Genomic DNA, 22,619 nt, shown 5'->3' with positions numbered 1-22,619 from the left:
TCCATGCCAAATTTCATCTACATTCGTTTAGCCGTTCTGGATATACCTTCTAACAAACATTCATCCATCCGTCCAAACATTCGCATTTATAATATTAGTAAAATTGAACGCAGTGATTAATTTCCGTTAGTGTATGAAGTGTCCTTTATGACATCATATTAAGTGTGTATATAGGTATTAATAAGCTCTTATTATCTTATACAAATTTGTTCTTTCTTTAATAACGTAAAATTTTACGACAGCAATTTTAATTGTAAACATGACTGTTCTGTCTCTCTCGTTAAAAACGCATCAATTTAACTCAATTTTATAAACTCACCAATAGATAGCGCTGTAGGTACAATGAGAGAATACGGATTTAAAAAAAGAATATACTTGAGGTATTTTATTATTATTTTTTAGTCCTGAAAAGGAGCGGATACTTCAAGTAACAAATGAACGGAATGATCATTAAATCATTCGCCTAACGACACCCGTCCCTATTAGGCTGTCGAAACACGTAACAAGGCCATTTATTATTTGTTCAGGAAAGTTTAATTGATTTAAGTATAACTGTGAAAGCGGATTTTATTTGTTTCTTGTTCCCAGTAACAAGGTTTCCGAAACTAAAGTAAAAAATAAAGAGTTCAAGTTTTTGTTTTATAAAAATAATTTATATGTTTTGTATTTATTTTAAACTAGCTATGTACTAGCGAAGTACCCTATGTGTTCTTCCAGACTATGTTCTACATCTGTGCAACATTTTATCAAGATCCGCTGAGCCATTCGGGAGATAGCTTCAAACAAACATCCATCCATCCATCCATCCATGCATTCATCTATCTAAAGTATGATGATAGGGCCAAAAATAATGTAGACAATTTTTACGTCACACCTTAAAAGGATGATGAAAGTCTTTTAATCTTTCTTTGAAAAATTTAACTTCCCTTTCCCATTTTTCTTATTAGAATGTGAAGAGCAAAGGACTTTTCTCTTAAACTTTTGCTTCCTACTTGTCTTCTACAATGTCGTGATATATCATTGGATCATACACTGAACACAATGTCATCATCATCAACCTGCCCTTATCTCTATGGAGGGTCGGCACAGTATGTACTACTCCTTCATACATCTCTATCAGCCGTCATATCTGAATTTACCCCCTTCTTACGCATATCCTCTTTCACACAATCCATCCATACTTTCTTTGGTCTTCCTCTACCTTTATAGCCATCCACATTCAATCTCATTACTTTTTTGTTTATATGAACACAATGTAGTACTACTAAATAATACGAGCAAGCAGTCACCGGACTTTGTCGAAACGACCGCTGCCCATAGACATCTATAAGTACAGACGCGTTGCCTATGTGTAATCCACTTTCCCTTCCCATCCTCACCTTATGAGAAAAGGATGCGAAGGTAAAGACCACAAATTAGGGCTCTAAATTAATAAAGGTACAATTGACTATACTAAACAGTCTGCCTATTATTATAGTAATAACTCTTCTTTAAAGATCTATTTTAGATACTTCGTAAGAAAGAAAAGTGTTTAATATTTTAGAAAAAATATTTGTAGTGTAAAAAATACAAGATTCGCGCACGTTTAGATATAAAAAAAATCTCGGCAATCATTTAATAAATATATATATCTATATATATAAAAGAAAGTTGTGTTAGTTACACCATTTATAACTCAAGAACGGCTGAATCGATTTGACTGAAAATTGGTGGGCAGGTAGCTTAGAACCAGGAATAGGACATAGGATAATTTTTACCCCGTTTTGTATTTTTTATTCCGCGCGGACGGAGTCGCGGGTAAAAGCTAGTATATATATAAAAGAAAGTCGTGTTAGTTACACTATTTATAACTCAAGAACGGCTGAATCGATTTGACTGAAAATTGGTGGGCAGGTAGCTTAGAACCAGGAAACGGACATAGGATAATTTTACCCCGTTTTCTATTTTTTATTCCGCGCGGACGGAGTCGCGGGTAAAAGCTAGTTTGTTATAAAGGAGACATTTAATTTGAAAACATGCCTAAATAAACAATTTCCTCAATAACCCTACGAATAGCATGTAAACATAATTTTAAAGTGGATAGAGAGAACTTTATTATTAACAAAACCCTTTAGATTAGATCTAAACGTCCATAGAATTCATTAGTTATCTAATATTCAAAGTTTAATAATTCAGCGAGTGGTACTGTATTGGATTTTGTGTTATCAAAGACAGCTATTTCGAGAGAGCCTTTTAATTCGTAATCAGTTCTCATTATTATTTCAATATAATGTGTCCCAACTTGTAAATATAAAATAAAACTCTTTAATCTCCTCCATCAGGGGGCTACGGAAACTTCTTTGTATCTGTGAGACATATGCAGAGGTGCACGGCCTAAGGTACAATGTAAAGAAGAGTGAGTTTATGGTCATTAGAGGTAAACATAAGGAACCTCAACATACACCACTTGTTTATCTGAATAGTGCGTCGCATTTCAAATACTTGGGTCATATAATTACTGGTACTCTTAAAGATGGTGCAGATATTTAGAGGGAACGAAGAGCGCTGTCTATCCGTGCAAATATGCTGGTACATAGGTTTTCTAAGTTCTCACTTGAAGGAAAACTAACTTTAAAGCTTACTGCCAAAATTTTTACATGAGCGCCCTATGGACCAAATTTTACGCAGAGGGCATACAATGCTCTTCGAATACAGTATAATAATGCATTTAGGTTTCTTTTGTGGCTGCCTCGTTTTTGTAGCACCTTGGGAATGTTTGCCGATGCGAGGATAGATTATTTTAATGCGCAAAAAGTCTACATAACTACTACGCTGAATTCAAGGCAGCTCCAACAGGATCCTGAGGATGATTGCAGAAAGACTGCAGTGTTGGGCAGGTTCATGAGCCTGCATGTTTTTTGATTTGTTTTTATATTTTCATTTTTAATATTGTGATTAATTTACTCCGGCTCTTTAATAATTTTAATAATATATAATTTTAAGTACTGACATAGATATAAGACATGTTACTAAGCAGATACGGATGTAAACCTGAAATAAAGGATTTTTTTTATTTTGTTTATTTATTTATTTAATATTAAAAGAAATACTTTCTAGAACAAGTTCGAGACATGAAATGATTAACAACATGCCCTTTCTCGTTCGTTATCTGATAAACACGGAACTCGAATTGGGATCGTTATCTACAAATTAATTGGGATAAAAATTGTGAAAGTAGACACGATACTGATTGAATAATCATTTTTAATTTAATTAAATTAAGAATAAGACATTTAAAGATAATACATGTTATGAAATAAATTGTTAAACTTTCTTGAGACATTATTATAAAGTAACTAGCTGTCGCCCGCGACTCCGTCCGCTCGCAGTTAAAAAAAAAACTTAATAGGGGTATGAAAAATAGATGTTGGCCGATTATGATTCTCATAGATACCGGATAAGCACAAAAAATTCATCAACATCAACATCAAAATCGGTCAAGTCGTTTCGGAGGAGTATGGCAACGAAAACTGTGACACGAGAATTTTATATATTAGATTAATACTGTAAATGCATGGCTACCATTCATTTTAATTTTTCCGTTGTCGGCACTGAGTAGTTCATGATCAGTTGGGGTCTTCAGGGCGAGAGTTCATTATGCTTTCTTCGCGGGCGCATCTCGCCTCTCACTATTGTATTGTATTGTAATATAAAAAAGATTTAAGACACAGTTAATAGCTGTGACTCACGGATTCACTCGCTGCTTCAATGAAATTGAACATTGATATTGAATCACGTATAACATTTCGTACGACCGCACTGAGCGTTGTTTAATGGTTACTCAAACTGGTCCTTCTTGTAGAATATTGTAAGAACTACCATTTTTATCGTTCATTTTCTTTTGACAATTTCGCTTGAGATAGCACTTTTTGCGTTTCAATATTTACTGAAATTGTCGAATAAGTTTCATTTGGCTAATGGCTCGCAGCAGCTATACGATGTCTCTGGCTAGAGCGCCGCTCTCTGCACGTTTAAATGTCAATTAAAATAAAAGCGGTTACATTTTGGTATGCTATTTCAGTAAAGTAAAACATTGTAACAATATTGCGGTATGAATGCTTACTACGGAATTACAAATCAAGACTTTATCATACAGACTGGAACTTATTTAATATTTGCACATCTCATTCAACAAACAAAAATATGGTAAGATTCAATAAGTAGGTGCACGTATTCGCGCCATATTGTTATGTATATAACTTATATAAAAATGCAGTAAATCAAAATATTATTCAAATAGGATACATAATCTAATTCTTGAGTGAATAACTTATTGCTCTTTTACTTTCTTCTTCCATATAAATAACACTTTCATTTCTTTAACTTTTGCCATTGAGACATATTTTAATATTTGTCGCCATTTGTCTTTAGAAAATGATGATAAACGACGAAAAGAGATTTTTTACTTTTTATTAATATTGAGCACAAAGTTAAAGCTTTTGCTAGATTAATTTTACCCTTTACTGGTATCCAATTCATTGATGGATGCAGTCGCCTTTCGACCCTCGGCCGCGCGTCATCCGTCACGGTCGGTTGTCGGCCGCCGGTCGCCGGACCGACATAAAAATTCCCCCCCGACGTAGCACTTGATTAATGTTTGTAAAAAGCCCAATTAAGGGCCGCCCCCGAAACGTTTTATTTAAAGTTTGCCCGTATGCCAGTCGACAGATGTTAACATGAACCCATTGATTTCTCTTTGTAAACTAGAACATTTCTTATCAATAGATTTATGCCTTTATGTTACACAAATTGTATCATGGTGTAATTGAAGCCCTGTTACAATTTACGGTGTGGGAAATACAATGTTATATAATAGTTTCAATTCTTAAACGATTAAAATTTTTGTCTGCCTGTTCTGCAAAACCGTGTTTGTTTCGAGCAATCTCCGATACTGCTGGATCAATTTTGACGGGACTTTTACTGAAAGGTTGCTTATGTGAGCTGGTGTAACTTAGACTGTTCTTTTATTCTGCGCTGCCAGTCGTAGGCGAGCAACTACTTTACTAATATATTTAAAATAAAAATAAAATAAAAAGCTTTATTGATTCCTTACAAATTATGCATATATACTACTTGTAACAATAATTATTACTTATTTAGTCTACAAGTACAAAGTATGTAATAAACTACTAAACATTATTTATAATCAGTTGTAAGGACCGCCAATAGCGGTAAAAGCCTCCTCCATGTTTTGCCATCCTATTCTGTCTCTAGCTAGTCTACTCCATGTTTTTCCTACTAAGTTTGTTATGTCATCGTCCCACCTCTTTCTTGGCCTACCTCTTCTTCGTTTTTTTATAATACTACTACTAATATATTTAGCGTTTATTAATATATTTATTTTAATGTCACTAATGGCAGTTGAACCCGCTATGTATAGTTATTTTCAATAATCTTGATGGTCCAAGGTCATCGCTACACCTAAAATTGTGTTCTGCGCACCGACTCGCGAAAATTTATTCAAATCAAGATATTTGGCAACTACTGCACCAAATTGTAAAGCCTTTGGCCAACATTTGACGAGTATAGGTTATTTTTATAATGTTGTCCTAATTGGATGTTACATACAGCTAAGTGTTGAGCAAAACACAGCTTTGTGTTAGCTTTTTTCAAAAAGAACTGTTAGATACTTATTTTTGGGATAATAGTTATTAAAATGCCTTTGTTTGTTGCAGAGTTGGGCATGAGATGAATCTGACTGCTGGTGACATACCGACTGGGACACGTTGTCAGACGCCACATGATGACGTCACAACACGGTGCCCTCGCGTTCCTCTTCACTGTTATGCTTCTTTGTAAAGGTAAGTAAATCATGAAAACTTAGAAAAGATTTATTTATTTCTTTAAGAAGAATTTTTTTTTTGATTTTTGAAATTGTCTGTCTTATTTTTTTTCATATGTGTTAGGTTGGTCATTGCACTATATGAAAAATACAAAATACGCTTTTATGATAAGATGTTAGTATAAATTTCCAATACAAAATCCGTAATACATGGGATTCTTACTATGGTTAGGATTTTTTAGACCGTAAAGGTGATTACATTAAATTATTTAAAGACTAAATTCGCATTGACCTATGGCAGTATTCTCTTACGATTTTACTTAGAAGAAACTAGGTATGTAAGTCAGAATAAGTTAAGCGTTAAGTCTGGGCTAAATTTCTAATAAGTGTTAAATAATCACACTTTCTTACTCTACAAATATCTAACTAGAAAACTATTGAAGATCAATTATTACAATGGATGTTAATAAGCGAAGAAATTGGGTAAAATAATTACCAGATACCGACTATGAGTTAGTGTAATTGCTAGTTCATTACCACCGTTGAAGCATCATCGAAGTAAAATGCCACAATACACCGTGGCCATTACGCAGCGGGAGACGCCGGAAACAGACATATCTAACGGTAATATGTAAAAACTTGATAATAGAGTTCGTAATTTATTGGTAATATTACTAATATTATAAATGCGAATGTTTGTATGTTTTTATGTATTGAAGGATGTTTGTTAGAAGGTATCTCCAGAACGTCGCATGGATCTCACTGAAATATGGCATAGAAGTAGGACATAGTCTGAATTAACATATAGGCTACTAATTGAGTTTTTTTTAATTCCGCGTGGACGGAGTCGGGAGTGTCAGTTAGTATACGATAAATATTGATTAAATAAATGAATTTCTAAAAAGAAGTAATTTGTAACTGCCAGTGTCAAAAATAAGCGTAGAAAATGAATTAAAATGAATTTTTATATTTCTTTAGTTTTTAATAGAATCCACTAAACTATTAGCGATGTTTATAAGATCCTTGTTAATAGAAGAGTTTCCAAATCTAAATACGGTAGAAGTAATCTGAGCATCAATATAGTGACGTCACGGATGAAGTTCGCTCTCAATCCAATCTGCGTAATACAGCTACGTGACCCCACACCACCGATGACGTCGCGATGCGCCGGCCGCATCCTATAATTCCATTTTAACGTATGCTAACGTCTAGCTAGACTTTAATAAGGATATTACTACGTTTTCAACGTATTTTGCATCTCTTTATTTCAATCTCGTTACTTAGATAGCTTCACTGTACTTTTTTAAATATTAGTTTCGTATGGACGATTATCATCATCATCATCAGCTCACTATACGTCCTCACCAATCTCGAATCCTACTCTAATTTAGGGGTGACTAGGCTATAGTAAACCACGCTGGTCAAGTGCCGGTTGGTTGACTTCACACATATCTTGAATTTCTTCTCATATATGTGTAGATTGCGTCACGATATTTTCCTTCACCGTAAGAACGCAGGATAAATGTACGTATGTAAATCGAAGTAGAAAAACACATTGATACATGGTGGGGAACCTAGGATTTGCAGATTGCAAGTCAGGCGCTTAAACCCCTGAGCCACCGACGCTTGGACTATTATAAATGGAAACGATAATCATATAAAACTTATTTATATTTTAATCATAGGTAAAAAAGAATAAATAAAATACGATGATTAAGTTTAATTAATTATACAAAAAATGAATAATGTAAACTTACAATAAAACGATACATCTTTGTCCGAAGTAAGAAAAATGCGACAATGATTTGGGAAATATGGAGTGGGAAGGAAGTCCCACTCCATATTTCCCAAGCTTAGAATTTATACGTCAACAATTTTATTTGTTTTGTTTACTTCTCCCACAGATGAAATATCTAGCTACTTTGCTTTTTATTTAAATTATCCTCTTAGTCGTAGGAAGAAGGAATTAAAATCACATTAGGAAATCCAGTTGCCGCCGAACTTTTTCCAGTGTCTGCATAACGGTGTATCTGAATAAATGGGCCAAAGTTTGTTTATAAATTTCTTTTTTCCTTTTCCATATTCATGCTATACATTTGTCTATTAGTCACTCCGTGAAAATTATCCAAACACGACATTGTTCTACTTTCAAACTAAATTTTTAATAAACTCAAAGTAATAAATTGTTTTTGGTCGATTTTATTTTTGCAAGTACGACGACAGACACATTTATTGCGATGTTATTAATATACTGTTTTCAAATATAAATTAGAATAGAACCATTACTATTAAATATACTTTAAATTAAAATAGAATAATTTCAATAAGCTAATAATTACAACGATAGTAATTTTAACTAGGCCAAAACTAGCACTAACTTTATTTAGTATTCTGTACAGTGAACAAACAGCACTCGAGATATAGTTATTTATGATGCTAATTGTCTCACTACAGTCTTTACTGGTCTAGGGAGTTATTTTTTGCTGTAGTAATCGGTTCGAAGTTGACCGCTTTGGTCTATCCTGTAAAGCATCAAAGAAAATTCAAATTTCTTCATGTTTAATTCAAAGTCTTTCATATCTATTTGCAAGTAAACTGGCGTAGTGATTGTGTCATAACAGAGCCTAGCCACGCCAACTGCTCGTTTGTTTAACGAAACGAATTTGCAACGGGCTGGCACATCCCGCGCTGCATGTGTTAACGTCAAATCGTGATTGCTGCCCGTTTGTAATGTTCCTATGTGAATCCTAAAAAAAAAACACGACAAATTGCAAATGTGTGCAGGAGACTATATTCAAGTTCTTTTTACTAATTTCTTATGAGGTAAGGAAGGAAAGGAAACATGAAAGTACAAGAAGGGTAAATATCCTCTTTCAGTTTGTCCCCTCCACTATCCATTATATATTTTATATATATATTTATATATACATTGTATTTTTTATATTTTATTATATGGGTAGTAGTCACTTTGCTATATTAGCGAAATCATATACCCGAAATAATATAAACGATCAAATTCGTTTACAAAAAAATTGTTTTGTTTCGAAAATTTTCAAAGATTTTTCATTGGCATTTGCACTGACATCAGTGCTCGCGAGCCCGTGAGCCCGCCACTTTTTATTACCTAGGCAAATTACAAACGGGCGGCATTCAAGATTTGCTAGTGACGGATGCACCGCATTGTCCTCGTCGCATTCGCTTATTGTTAATCTGAACGTTCGCTTTGAGGAAATGCATTTTATGTCAACGGATTCATAGATATTATTTTTATTTGCAACAGCAAAGAAGCTAGATTTTTTTTTAACAACGATATGAATGGTAGAAAACGTTTTGAAAAAAACTTTTATAAAAAAATCACCCTATTAATTACGTTAGTAGGTTGTATTTCCTTGTTCACAAATAAGCGAATACAGTCGTGTCCAATTTTATTAAGAGAAAATATAAAAGGAAGTTTGTATTTAAACATAAAAATATAATTTCTACTTAACCTTGAAGGTAAAAAGAGAATTTTTATTAATTATCTATTTTTATTAAATATCACTTATAACCTTTATCAAAAAGCAATATTTTAGACGATGTTACAGATATTATAAATATATTTAGTGCAGTATATGAGCGGGGCAAGGAAAGGATATTGCGATACATGGCGCATTGCTTATGCATAGAGTGCAGGAGCTAGCGAGTTGTGACATCATCAGTATTCAATCCCGCCTCCGCGTGGTTTAACCTCGACCAGTTTTCGATCAGAATTGTCTACAAACAATGAATGGAAAACTACTACGTAATTTTTTTGATATTGCTTATTTATTTTGAAGAATAAAGTTATTTTTTACCTATTTTTTACTAATTCAAATATAATATTCTGTGAATTAAAAAATGTTATTGTATGATATGAATCTGTCTTTAAACATAATATAAATTGTTACGTCTGTTAGTTTGGACATAGTCAACCATACAAGACATATCATGTTGCAAGTAATATGAACAGATAACATCATGTATACATATCTAGGCTTACCATAATTACGAAGAGCCAAACCAGGACGCAGAAGAGAAAGAGGCTCATTTTCATTTCGCTTTTCGCTTAATTTGTGTTTTTCATAATTTGAAATGCAATCAAAATTATTATGAATTGAAAACATATTAATAAATGTGAATATATTTTTTGTGTGAACGATTGGTTGGGGTGTCGGTGTTGTTCAAGTTTGACCGGGTCGCCGGGACTGGGATCTCAAACCGGAACTATCCCGGTCAAACCGGGACGTATGGTAAGCCTATTTATATCTCTTGTCACTTAGTTTATAAACTAAGCATTGCCACCGGAAATGAAGATGACCTTAGTGAGAAAGAGATAGTGAATTTAACTCTGTCTAGTGTTCTAAAGATTACGAAACGCTTGTGTTAGTGTTCTTAGTGTCGATTAGACATAGTTACAATACTCCGTTAGTAAAAACAAATGAAAATTAATGAATGAGTTTTTATTCATTGGTATTTATTAACCCTTTTTTGTGATTTTTCAAAATGGAGACTGTGAATATTTTACTGAAGCAAATTATTTAAATTTCATTGCCCTTAAGCGATTTAGGCATTTGTAAACCGTAATGTTTCACAATTTAACCGAATTATTTTTTTAGCCTTGTAATAAAATCGAGATACGAACTTTCAAGCCATAAAGTTTCGAAGCTATATTTTCGCTAAGAAGTAGTTTTTTTTTTAACTATATTAAAATAAGTAGTCCATTCTACGATATACAAGGCGATTCAAATAAGAATGAGTCTTGATGACTCCGATTGGTCAAAAATCACTAGAATTGTGCAAAAAAGATTACATTTTTATTTTCATAAATATTATTTTTTAAGTCTTTTGTATCAAGATTTGAAATAAATATTATTATAAAATTGTTTTACCGACACTACCAAACTATTAAGATTCGATACCTTTAACGTATGGCACGATGTCATGCACATTCTAGTTCAAAACAGATTGTACTATATCCACCTACAACTAAAATTGTGTTAAAACTACAAGAGGTTGTCGTATAAAATTTGCAGTCACGCCTAGTCTTTTATCCCTTAAAAAGGGATAATAGGTTTGGTTGTAACCCGACTCAGTATATTCTTTGAACACGCGAATCCCTCGTTTGCAGTATAACAACATCCATTTATACTGCACTGCAATGAAACAATACACGATCTTACTGAATTGTAAGTTTTTGTATCAATTTATCTCGAGAGGTAAAATATTTTTGCTAGTATAGATTAATGAAAAAATAAACAAATAAAAAGCAAGCGCCGATACGAAGAATAAATAGATATGAATTATAAAATTGTAATTCTGAGAACGTTTTACAACATTATTTACTAACTAGCGGTCGCCCGCGACTTTGTCAAAATTAAATTAGCCTATAACATGCCCGCGTGCATCAGCTACCCTCCCATTCAAGTTTAATCGAAATCGGTTCAGCCGTTCCGGAGATTACCCGGAGCACACGCGGCCTCGCGGACAAAAACATACAGACAAAAATTTAAAAAATTGGTTTAGAAATTCAAATTACATGCAGACACTCCAATTATATTAATAGACTAGCTGTCGCTTGCGACTCCGATATGATCTTCCATGTGATCTCCCAGGCAAAGCTCTACATCTGTGTCAAATTTCTTCATGATCCGTTGATCTGTTCCGGAGATACCTTCAAACAAACATCCATTCATCAACCCATCCATCCATCTAAACATTCTCATTTATAATATTAGTAAGATATACTACTCACAGGACCAAAATAAGATAATGGCTATTAGATTATTTTCAACATAATTTGACAATATCTTAAAATATTAGTAAAAAATATGGTTTACTGGACTGGATTTTAATTCATATTCCAATAATCTCCTTAACTTATTTCACGTTAGTCAGATGTTTCATAATTCAATAGGTGTTTTAAAGTCATTTGACGCATCAAATGATTAAATATGCAATGATGTATTGCAAGCCTAGTATATCGTTTAATTATTCACAGACCGTCAATGTGGTTTGATGAAATTGCACCTAATTACCTATGAAATAATCAACTCTGCATAATCATATTCTGTTATCAAATAATGTATATTATAATCTGTTTCAATTTCTGTTATAAATTATGTATACAAATAGTTATTGAAAGTTAAACAAACTTTGCAAAGGATAAACAAGTTTTTAAACGTATCTGAAAGTTTTTATCACAACGCATATTTAAACAAATCAAGGTAACAAAAAATATATGAGTTTTATTTTTTATGACTAATTTTCTTATTTAAATCAATATAAGTCCATTGTCATTGTATAATAATGATATGAAGCTATTACAAAAATTTATAATATCTTTATTAGTAGAATACACTTTCTAGATCTAATATATAAAATTCTCGTGTCGCGGTGTTTGTGGTTAAACTCCTCCGAAACGGCTTGACCGATTCTCATGAAATTTTGTGAGCATATTGAGTAGGTCTGAGAATCGGCCAACATCTATTTTTCATACCCCCCCGCCCCATTTAGGTTTTTTAAATGCGCGCGGACGGAGTCGCGGGCGACAGCTAGTAATATATAAAATAATGTTAAATTTTAAATTTACTTCAAGAGTTTGCTTCATCTTTTATATAATTCTACAATATTTAAACGTAGCTATTAAAATAGCGAGCGCGATTGACGATGTTAAAAACGAGAAACTAAAGATCTTTTTTTAAATATATACCAGAGAGAATTTACTAAAATTTGTTTGATAAATAGCTTAATTTTAATATTTTCACTTAATTTTAATCTTTAGTTTAGATTTAAAGTTTTTAAAATTATTGCCGAACTTTTTATCAACTACATACATTAAGTTACATACTATAATAAAAATCCAAAAATGATTTAACATACGGTCCAAACATTCTAAAAAAATTCTAAAATGAAATGAAATGTAAATGAAAAATTTAGAAATGAAAATATACTTAATGATTAGAATTTTAACCGAATCGGGCGTAGCCTCCGCAAAGTCAAAGTGAAAATGTTTGCTCGTTACTCGGAGACAATTCACTGAAATGAAAATCTGCATACAGACAAAAAATAATTAATTCACATGACTGAATATTATTTAACATTTTCACCGCAGTGAGACAGAAAGATCGAATCACCGACAGGCGTTTTCGTCGCATTAAACACAATTTTGTGAAAAAGGTTAAAGATAATTTTATGAGAGATTTCATCTCAAAATTGTTTTTATAATTTACTTTCTTATACAATATCGTACATTAAACTTTTGATTTATTTTAAGTGCATAAAAATATGTTTTTATACTAAAATAGCTTTTACCCGCGACTCCGTCCGCTCGGAATAAAAAATAATGCACACAAGATAAAAAAAAAAGTTCCTATGTCCGTCTCCTAGTTCTACGCTATCTCCCCATCAATTTTCAGCTAAATCAGTTCGACCGATCTTGAGTTATAAATAGTGTAACTAACACGACTTTCTTTTATATATATAGATATAGAAATAAGGTAGCAATCGAGAAAGTGACCGCCTGATTTCGATACAATTGCGAAGACACCGCTGCAATAAGCTAGAAGGTTGCATATCCGTTACCTATCTCAAATGGAAAGAGGAGGGGAGTACAGAAAAGGGACATTTCCCCTTCCGGTAGCTCTCATTCTCTACCATATCATAGATATATAGACAGAATAACATTGATAAATTTTGTAGCAATTTAAACCCATAGGAAAAATGCTTTATGCTATCGACAAAGTCACAGAAAAAGGATCTTAATACTTATGTATGTATGTAATCTATGAAAGACAGTTAACCTTTCACAATACATGCTCATTTACTCCATTTCCGATACATTCTTTTTGTCTGTTCATTTCCTCTCTCTATTTAAGTAATAGGCCATTATAGATTATCTTTGTATCAAGAAGGGTGTATGTTTCGTTTCGTCCAGTCGAATTCCTTTACCCTAAATGTTTTTGTTTTTAGATAAAGTTTACGCAATAGTTTGTTTTAATAATATTTGTGAATAAAAGTTTAGTAGATTAATCAAGAATGTTATATTTATACAAGCTGTGGCCCGAGACTCCGTCCGCGCGCAGTTAAAAAAAAATATGAAAAATAGATGTTGGCCTATTCTCAGACCTACTGAATATGCTCACAAAATTTCATGAGAATCGGTCAAGCCGTTTCGGAGGAGTACGGTGACGAAAACTGTGACACGAGAATTTTATATATTAGATTAAAATATATTTTCTAAGCTTTAATTAAAGACATGTATCCTCTCACGGTGGAACTCAATAATGGATCTTAAACTACTTTTGTCTATCTAAGATATTTTTATTTAAAACATTTTAATATTTACTTGAAACAAATGGATTTAATCGGTATTTATCCGATCGAAAAATGTAATTTATCGTTAAGAGGGCGTTCGATCCATTTTTTGATCACTATATAATATAACTATATATAGAATAAATTAAAATAATCTTCAGATATATTATTGGGTTTGGATGTAAAAGTTCTTGTTCCACTTAGATAAGTTATTGTCATATATTTTGTTCTTATTTCAGTACATTTAACAAGGCTCCTTTATCCAGTGTTAATGAGCTGGAAAAATGACAGGGGATCGGTTTATTGTCGATGTCAGAACTTTAAATATTTTTTTGATTTAGGCGGTTAAAGTTAAATACATGTTAAGTGATGTCAGACTACTATTATTATCGTTGGTTATAAAAGTAATTTCTACGTATATTTCTAATACGGACTGTATTATGTATCAAAAAGTAACTCTTCTCAGTTGGATTTGAACCCCAATCATATAAAAAATTCTTTCGGAGACCAAATCTCAGTTTAAAACTTATTTTTACTTCTGTTTTACTAAAGATAATGACAATGATATGGATATAAATTTTGGTCTAAGAAACCAACGATGAGTCAGCTTTCCTTGTGTTTTGGATTTTGTTTTTTTTATCACTTTTGACAGATAATAATGCGCTTCTTTTTTCACAGATTTTTTTTCGCGAAAAGATTACATTAAAATCAAAATCATCCCATTGAATATTAGAATAAATGTGAGAACAAATATTAAAATGGGACGTTTTGGAACTTCTTCGAAGTTTTCTAACGGACGTTACGAGCCTGCTGGGAACAGATGCCGTATGAAAAATAAAGTTTATGTACTAAGTTTATAAGTAATGTACTCGTTACAAGCTTTCTTTATTGCGTGTTACGAGCTAATATAATAATATAATGAACAATATTCCTACGTTATTTAATTAAAAGAACATTGTCACGGTGAATCTTAACACTTATATAATAACAATATTACCATCCTTATCATAGTCTTTGAAAAAAAGAGGTAACAATAATGTTCGCATGTGACTTCCTGTATAGTCCACAGGCTATATTATTTTTGTAGCATTCTTGTATCTTTTATTCTGGACTGTTTTAATATATTTTGTAATAAAATCGCTCATGATTACATGTAATAAGGGTGAAAATATAGTTTTACTTTGAAATATGTTGTATGTTATGGATATATATTTTATATACTAGTCAAATACATATACTTCTCTATCGTGTATTGTATTCAACGTGTATGAATTTATTATTATTGTATTGTTTTGTGCGATACAATATTGTATTGTATTGTGTGGAGTTTCATTGTATTTTATATATGGAACTTGTTTATCTTTCAACACTACAAATTAATAAAATAAAAACTTAGTTACGTGAAAAATTACTGTAATAAGATTTAAATTTGCCTCATACTATTATAATTAAAATAATTCCACTAAAAGTTGGCGTTGATTTAGTGGTCAAATTAAACAAAGGAAAGAAAGATAAATAAAGATGGACGGTCCGGTTCATACGTGTATTGTTCAACTACGCCTTATGTTATTTTAGGATTATTTTAATTAATTATTATTAAAGTTTGCTAGGAATGTAGCTCAAAGCTTATTATGCAAAGAGGGTATTTCTCAGATACAGGGTTAAACATAGTGTTCAAACATCGTTAATTATTGCACAAAGTTACAGGCTTAGAAAGCCTTAGTTTAGACCGCATATTACTTGCGTCGGGATTAATTTTCAATGCTAAACCAGGCAAGCATGTTTCAGTGGTAATTATACAAGTAATTAGAATGCTTCAGATTCTTAAACTAAACAACATGCTTTGTATTTACTAACTGCCCAAGTGGTCTCTAGAAGTCAATTGAACATTTCTATAAGAAAAAACAAAGGACTTTCAACTGTAGAAACATTTAACAGTGGTGTGAAGCATCAACAACATCTGTTGCGCGAATGGGCCGGCTCGACCGGTGAAATACCACGACCACACAGAAGACAGGCGTCTAGTGAAAGCAATTCCACGCTTCATATTATGAGGTTGCGTAACGAAGGCTTTATTTTGGTGACCGTTATCTTCTCACTGTCTTTTTATAAAAAAAGGATGGCAAGTGGAAATGGATTTGATGTAGGAAGGGACACATAGGAAGGGGAAACATTCTATTTTTGTAGCCCATTCTCCATTGATTAAAGGTAGGCAATCCATCTGTTATTGCGGATGTCTACGGGCAATAGTCGCTTCGCTATTTCACCGGATTCAGTTGCCCCGAACTAGTGAGTTCGTTTGTCACTTCATGATTTAAAAAAAATATTTTTGCATTATGGTTTTGCATGTCCAGCCCACAATAATAGGTCAATCAATAACTAACAAAAAACACAATTATCATAAAATGAATGTTCATACTGTGTCATAATACTTTATGTCATTTTTATTACCTTTTATTATGCCCACGATGAATTCATTTAATTAACAAACGTAGCGTCGCGTCGCGTCGCATGGAACGCGTGGCGATGCAAAAATAAAAGTCCCGATTATTTCTATGGAGTAAAGTAAAATATATTAAATGAGCTTTAACATTTTTAAATATTAATAAAAGTAATTTTATAAACTACACAAATTTTCGGAACTGTCTACTTATTAAAAAAAATTAGGTAAAACATTATTTCTTGGTACCAATACGGCTCTTGGAGATGGAAGAATAGTATATAATATCCGGATGTATGTACTCGTAGTATATATATAAACCTTCCGTAGAACTATATTACTACTTATCATTTGGAGTGTTTGTGGTCAAGCGTAAAAAAATATGATTATTTACTGATAAAGAAATTGACTGGTATAGGTAATTTTTTTAACCTTATATCCTTTGATAAAAACGTCCAAGAATTTATTCTGTCCAGCTATTGCAAGAATCTTTTAATTTTAATTGGAAAATATTAATAAGCCTATATTAATACTTCTTGTGGGAAAGTGGAAGGCACTAGGGCACGAGGTAGATCGCCCTTGAGGTGGATAGACCAGGTCAGAGCCGCAGTAGATGTCCCCTTACATGTGTGTGCGAAAAAGCAGTAGTCCGGGAAGAGTGAAGGCGTCTAGTCAAACGGGTCACGGCACCTACTTGATGACCACGACCAGTCTGTAAAGACTGAAGCGACTGAGAAGAAGAATACTTCTTGTACTACCAACTTGTGGTTACATTCAGTGATAGTTTAAATATACTAATAATTGATTTATCGATCCATTTCTAAACATAATAATATCATTTTTTCATGATAGAGTATTTCGAGTAAATTGAGAAAAATTTGCTTATTTCAAATACCGTAAACTATATGTTTACTATTTGAAGAACCAAATATAATACATAACATAAAATTATAAATATGAATTAAGTATTGTACAGAGTATTTTATTTTACCACATAGGACTATGTTTGCACTTAAATAAGCGATACGGATTCCCTTGAGATATTCACCAATACTGTAAATTATACAATTCCATTGTGTACTTTTGAATGCTATATTTTTATTGCTCTTTACTGGAAATTACCAATTTCAACGAAATAATATTGAACAAAAATTTTGCATATTTTTATGCAAATTACCTAATAAGCTAGAGATTTTGCTTTCTATATTCAAGAATTAAATTTACTTCATCAAATGTTTATTGACATCCAGTAATTTTATAAGAATTTTGCAACATTTTTCTATAAAAGAAATTCCTACAGTATGAAATGTATTATTCAATTATTATTTGACATACGATTTCGAAGCAGAAATTCCTTTCTTACAACGTATCTAGTACATGACAATAACACTAAGTCATACGTTAACCAACAAATATCTAGGGCAGTTACCATAAAGATAACAAAATATTTTAGATATGTTCCGCATCGGGACGGTATCTCCGTACTTTACACATTTGCTATTTATACACGACGCTGATACAGTGATAGAGCAGTTGATTGTTCAGTACTGGTATTGTTTTGACATTTAATGTCAAAACAATATAGTTGGAGACACGAAGAGGGATTTCAGAAATTACACGTGAGCATCAGCATAACATATGTAAGGAATCTGACATCCTGCTTGTAGGACCATAGGGTCCCTAAAGATGATTAAGGACAGACACTGGCTCACCACTACCACACTGGAGCGCAGGCGCACGTCCGCTTCGTACCGCGTTCGTCACTCAACTACCCAGAGACAGCTGTGCCTTCCAGTGTGGTACATGAGACAGTGAATTGTATCTATTCCATAGACACAAACACTACATCCCTTCCTTGTTAACAAGTTTTATTTTATTATTATTTTCAACTCAATAAACATCTTATATATATTTTTTTTACTGTAATTATAAATTAATAATTTCCAACCAGATTGTTTCATTCATTAATGTTTGATGTATCTTCATTTAAATTTCCATTACATTTCCATTCCCCTTCCACTCTTTTTAGATGTGTAACGTTCATTCTTAGTATTTGTCCAGTTTCTTCATTCCTTACCGTGACATGTAGTTTTTCCGACTACATGAGGCGTAGAGATAAATGTACTTGCAAGTTTGTTTGTCCTATCTAATTCTTTAACATAAATTTCGAGTCCTCTGGGGCAACCTCAATTCCAATTGAATGGAATTCTCTGTAGTCAGCAATAGAAGTGTTCCAATTTAATGGTAACCGAAGTGTTTCCAATTTAATGGTAACCGAAGTGTTTCCAATTTAATGGTAACCGAAGTGTTTCCAATTTAATGGTAACCGAAGTGTTTCCAATTTAATGGTAACCGAAGTGTTTCCAATTTAATGGTAACCGAAGTGTTTCCAATTTAATGGTAACCGAAGTGTTTCCAATTTAATGGTAACCGAAGTGTTTCCAATTTAATGGTAACCGAAGTGTTTCCAATTTAATGGTAACCGAAGTGTTTCCAATTTAATGGTAACCGAAGTGTTTCCAATTTAATGGTAACCGAAGTGTTTCCAATTTAATGGTAACCGAAATGTTTCCAATTTAATGGTAACCTAACTGTTTCCAATTTAATGGTAACCTAACTGTTTCCAATTTAATGGTAATCTAAGTGTTTCCAATTTAATGGTAACCTAAGTGTTTCCAATTTAATGGTAACCTAACTGTTTCCAATTTAATGGTAACCTAACTGTTTCCAATTAAATGGTAATCTAAGTGTTTCCAATTTAATGGTAATCTAAGTGTTTCCAATTTAATGGTTACCTAACTGTTTCCAATTTAATGGTAATCTAAGTGTTTCCAATTAAATGGTAATCTAAGTGTTTCCAATTTAATGGTTACCTAACTGTTTCCAATTTAATGGTAACCTAACTGTTTCCAATTAAATGGTAATCTAAGTGTTTCCAATTAAATGGTAATCTAAGTGTTTCCAATTTAATGGTAACCTAAGTGTTTCCAATTTAATGGTAACCTAACTGTTTCCAATTTAATGTATTCACATCTATTGAAAATCATTACCACCAAATTAATTTTTTGATTACCGAACTCCAACTAATTAACTTTATAACAAACAAAATTACTTAATGTCACTCAAATGTTTAAATTTAGGACTTGTACTCTCATAATGAACATAACAAATAAAAACATTAAGTCTAACATTAAACTCGAAAAAAGAGATAACAAACATAACTGACGTAACAACACAATTAAATCTATTACTCCGCGAACTATCTATGGAATAAAACTATTTCGTTCGAAGGCGTTCAAATGTTTAACAACTGTCAGACGAGATAAAGAATTGTAACAATATTAATGCTTTCAAAAATAAACTTAAATCATATATCATCGCTGAACTGTAATAATCTCTCAATATTTTCTACATATATAACTTTGTCATTTCTGTCAAGTTAGATTCTCTTCTATAGTTGTGTTAAGGTTTATTTTGCTTTATATTGATCCTGTATTCTGTATCTATATTACGTATTAACCCGCAAGCCTGTATGATATACATATTTATTTTTCGGGTATATCAATAATTGTTCAGCATAGTTTAATAACATTTAAAAACTTCACAAAACATTTGTTTATAGCAAACGCTTTAAACTTACACCTTCCTTACAACGCACAGAAAATAAAATAAATGCAATTACTCATAACTATATTTTTTTTAAAATAAAATTACGAGCACGGATTTACAGAAGTTGTTTACGCACGGCGGTACGGTTCCGAACATATCTATTCCTTTTTTTTTTTTTTTTTTCATTGTAAGTGAAGCATTGTTTTTTTTTTTTTGACAAATAAAGATCTTTAAACCTAAACCTAATGGTAGTCATAAAAATTAATTAAATTAAAAGAAATTTACATAATCTGATTAAATGATGTACTCATCGAACAACGCCATCAGAAGTCATGTCGTCATAACAAGAACAATGTTTACATTTCCGTGCATGTGACTGTACAACCAACTTAATGGATATCTACAATAATTAACAACTGATATAGGAGAACGGTAGGTCTTGTTGCTAACAAACATTTTACGTATAATTTAGATATATTTTGTAGTACAGAAAATATAAAACAAAACAACAAAAGTGTGAGTCATTGTCACTATCAGTGGCTGCAATGAACTCCCCCTCGAAGATATACTATGATCGCCATGAATAGTACGAAGAAAAGTATATAGATTAACCTTAAATTAAGTTTAAATCTATTTTTTTTTTTCATTATTTTGCATAATATGCATTATTATGCATAAATTTCATATAAACCAAACGGCCATGCCAATAAAGTATTTACTATTTAATCACGATAATTATGTGTTAGTCAAATGCACACTTAGCTAATCCATTTCCTTTTCTTTTTTTTTTTTTTATTGCAGTTGTTGCTTTACTAAGTATCAATGTTATCATAAGTCATAAGATCATTGGTTTAAGTATGTATCAATTCACTAATCACTCAGCGTTCCGGCCGACGCCATGATGTATTATCAAGCCGGCGTATCAACAACACTCAAGCTTAATGTCAAAATTAAGTATTGAATTAAATAATTGAAAAATGTTGTATGTCGAAACTAACCCGAATAATAATAATAATATCATGTAGCATCGAATCTTATCCCTATTCTTTCGTTTAAAGAAAAGTTCTGAAGGGGTCTTTCCTGTTACTGAGTGAGGAGTAGAGTTATACATCATAAAATACTAATATAATGTTTCTCTTATATTCGTGTCTCTTTTTTCGCTTACACTTATTCTAAGGTACTTTAAGATATCCCTATTTTGAAGCTCGACTTCCCCATTCATTTGCGGCCAATATGGAACAGTACTAAAAGTTTAATGTTGCAATCTTCACAAAAAGTTTTAAACTCTTCATTTACAAACTGCTGGCTCATTTACAATCTGCAGTGATTGAATGTGGATAACCCAGTCGACTAAAGAGTTCCTTCAGGATGTTAATAATTTGTGAACCTGTTATGGTCCTGGTCACAGGTGGGCACAGTTAAGCAAAAGTTAACTTCGTTAATCTTTAATTCGTTAAATAAAAATGTAACTTCGTTAATCGTTAAAGCCTTTAATTAATAAATATTTAACGCAATTTAAAGTTGACAGTTAAAGTTAATTATTGTTTATATTATAAGGGACAATCAGGCAAATGGCCATATGAATAATCTCCGAATCGCATGGACCGATTTTGTCAAGACTATCAATAGAACCTAGGCTATATTTTTTCCGCGCTTACGAAATCACGGACGAACGCTAAACCTATCTATAGTTTAGTTATATTTTAAATTCAAATAAAACTTAGACGATTGGGCCGATGTACTACTGCCTGTACAATACACATGACAGCGTGCACTAGTTACACACACTTGTATACTACACTGACAATGATGGACAAATGACCTTTTCAGTCATTTTTTTTATCGACATTCCGACGTCACGGAATTAGAGTTAACTAAATTTAGACAACACAAATTTTCTATTAAACTGTGAGACCTGGTAATATTCAAAAGAAAATAATCAAAACTTTTGTGCAGTATTTACATGTATCTGTTACTATTTGCACCCGGATATTCATTTGCTCATGCTCCCACAATTGAACATTTAATTTTACGTATAATTTGGTAATATATATATATTTTTTTGCTAAGGACCCACGAACAGACTTTAGTATTAACTACTTTTTTATTTATTAACATAGGTTTATCAATAAAACTTCTTAACATCAGAGGGAACTTATTGTAACATTGATAAATAAACTATATAACCAATCCAGTGATACATCTCAACGCATCAAACTATACAACTGAGATGCCATCGATAACTTCTAGCATCTAATGATATATCGTCGGATCTAATGTTATATGTTAAATAAGTTAAATTGCTCTCAGTGTACAGAGTGTACGTCACATGACCACGACATAACGAAAACAACCGATTGCGGGTGATGTCTTCTATCTTTCTTATCACCTATAAAATCGTTATAGTCAATTAGTAAG

The 22,619-nt window shown here is 32.2% G+C and overlaps 1 protein-coding gene across 1 annotated transcript in view; it reads left to right on the top strand.

Annotated features, from left to right (window-relative positions):
* The window catches only part of LOC106714087, a 91,909-nt gene that overhangs the window by 22,010 nt on the left and 47,280 nt on the right, over positions 1-22,619 (top strand). Inside the window, exon 2 of the mRNA XM_045678578.1 lies at positions 5,715-5,840. Within this exon, the coding sequence (XP_045534534.1) occupies positions 5,780-5,840 (61 nt within the window). The 5' untranslated portion in view covers positions 5,715-5,779. The remainder of the gene's footprint in view (positions 1-5,714; positions 5,841-22,619) is intronic.

Source organism: Papilio machaon, chromosome 7 (genome assembly GCF_912999745.1).
Source record: "Papilio machaon chromosome 7, ilPapMach1.1, whole genome shotgun sequence".
In the NCBI taxonomy this organism is placed as follows: domain Eukaryota; kingdom Metazoa; phylum Arthropoda; class Insecta; order Lepidoptera; family Papilionidae; genus Papilio; species Papilio machaon.
Note: the sequence above shows the minus strand (reverse complement) of the source record. Positions and strands in the feature narration are given on the sequence as shown.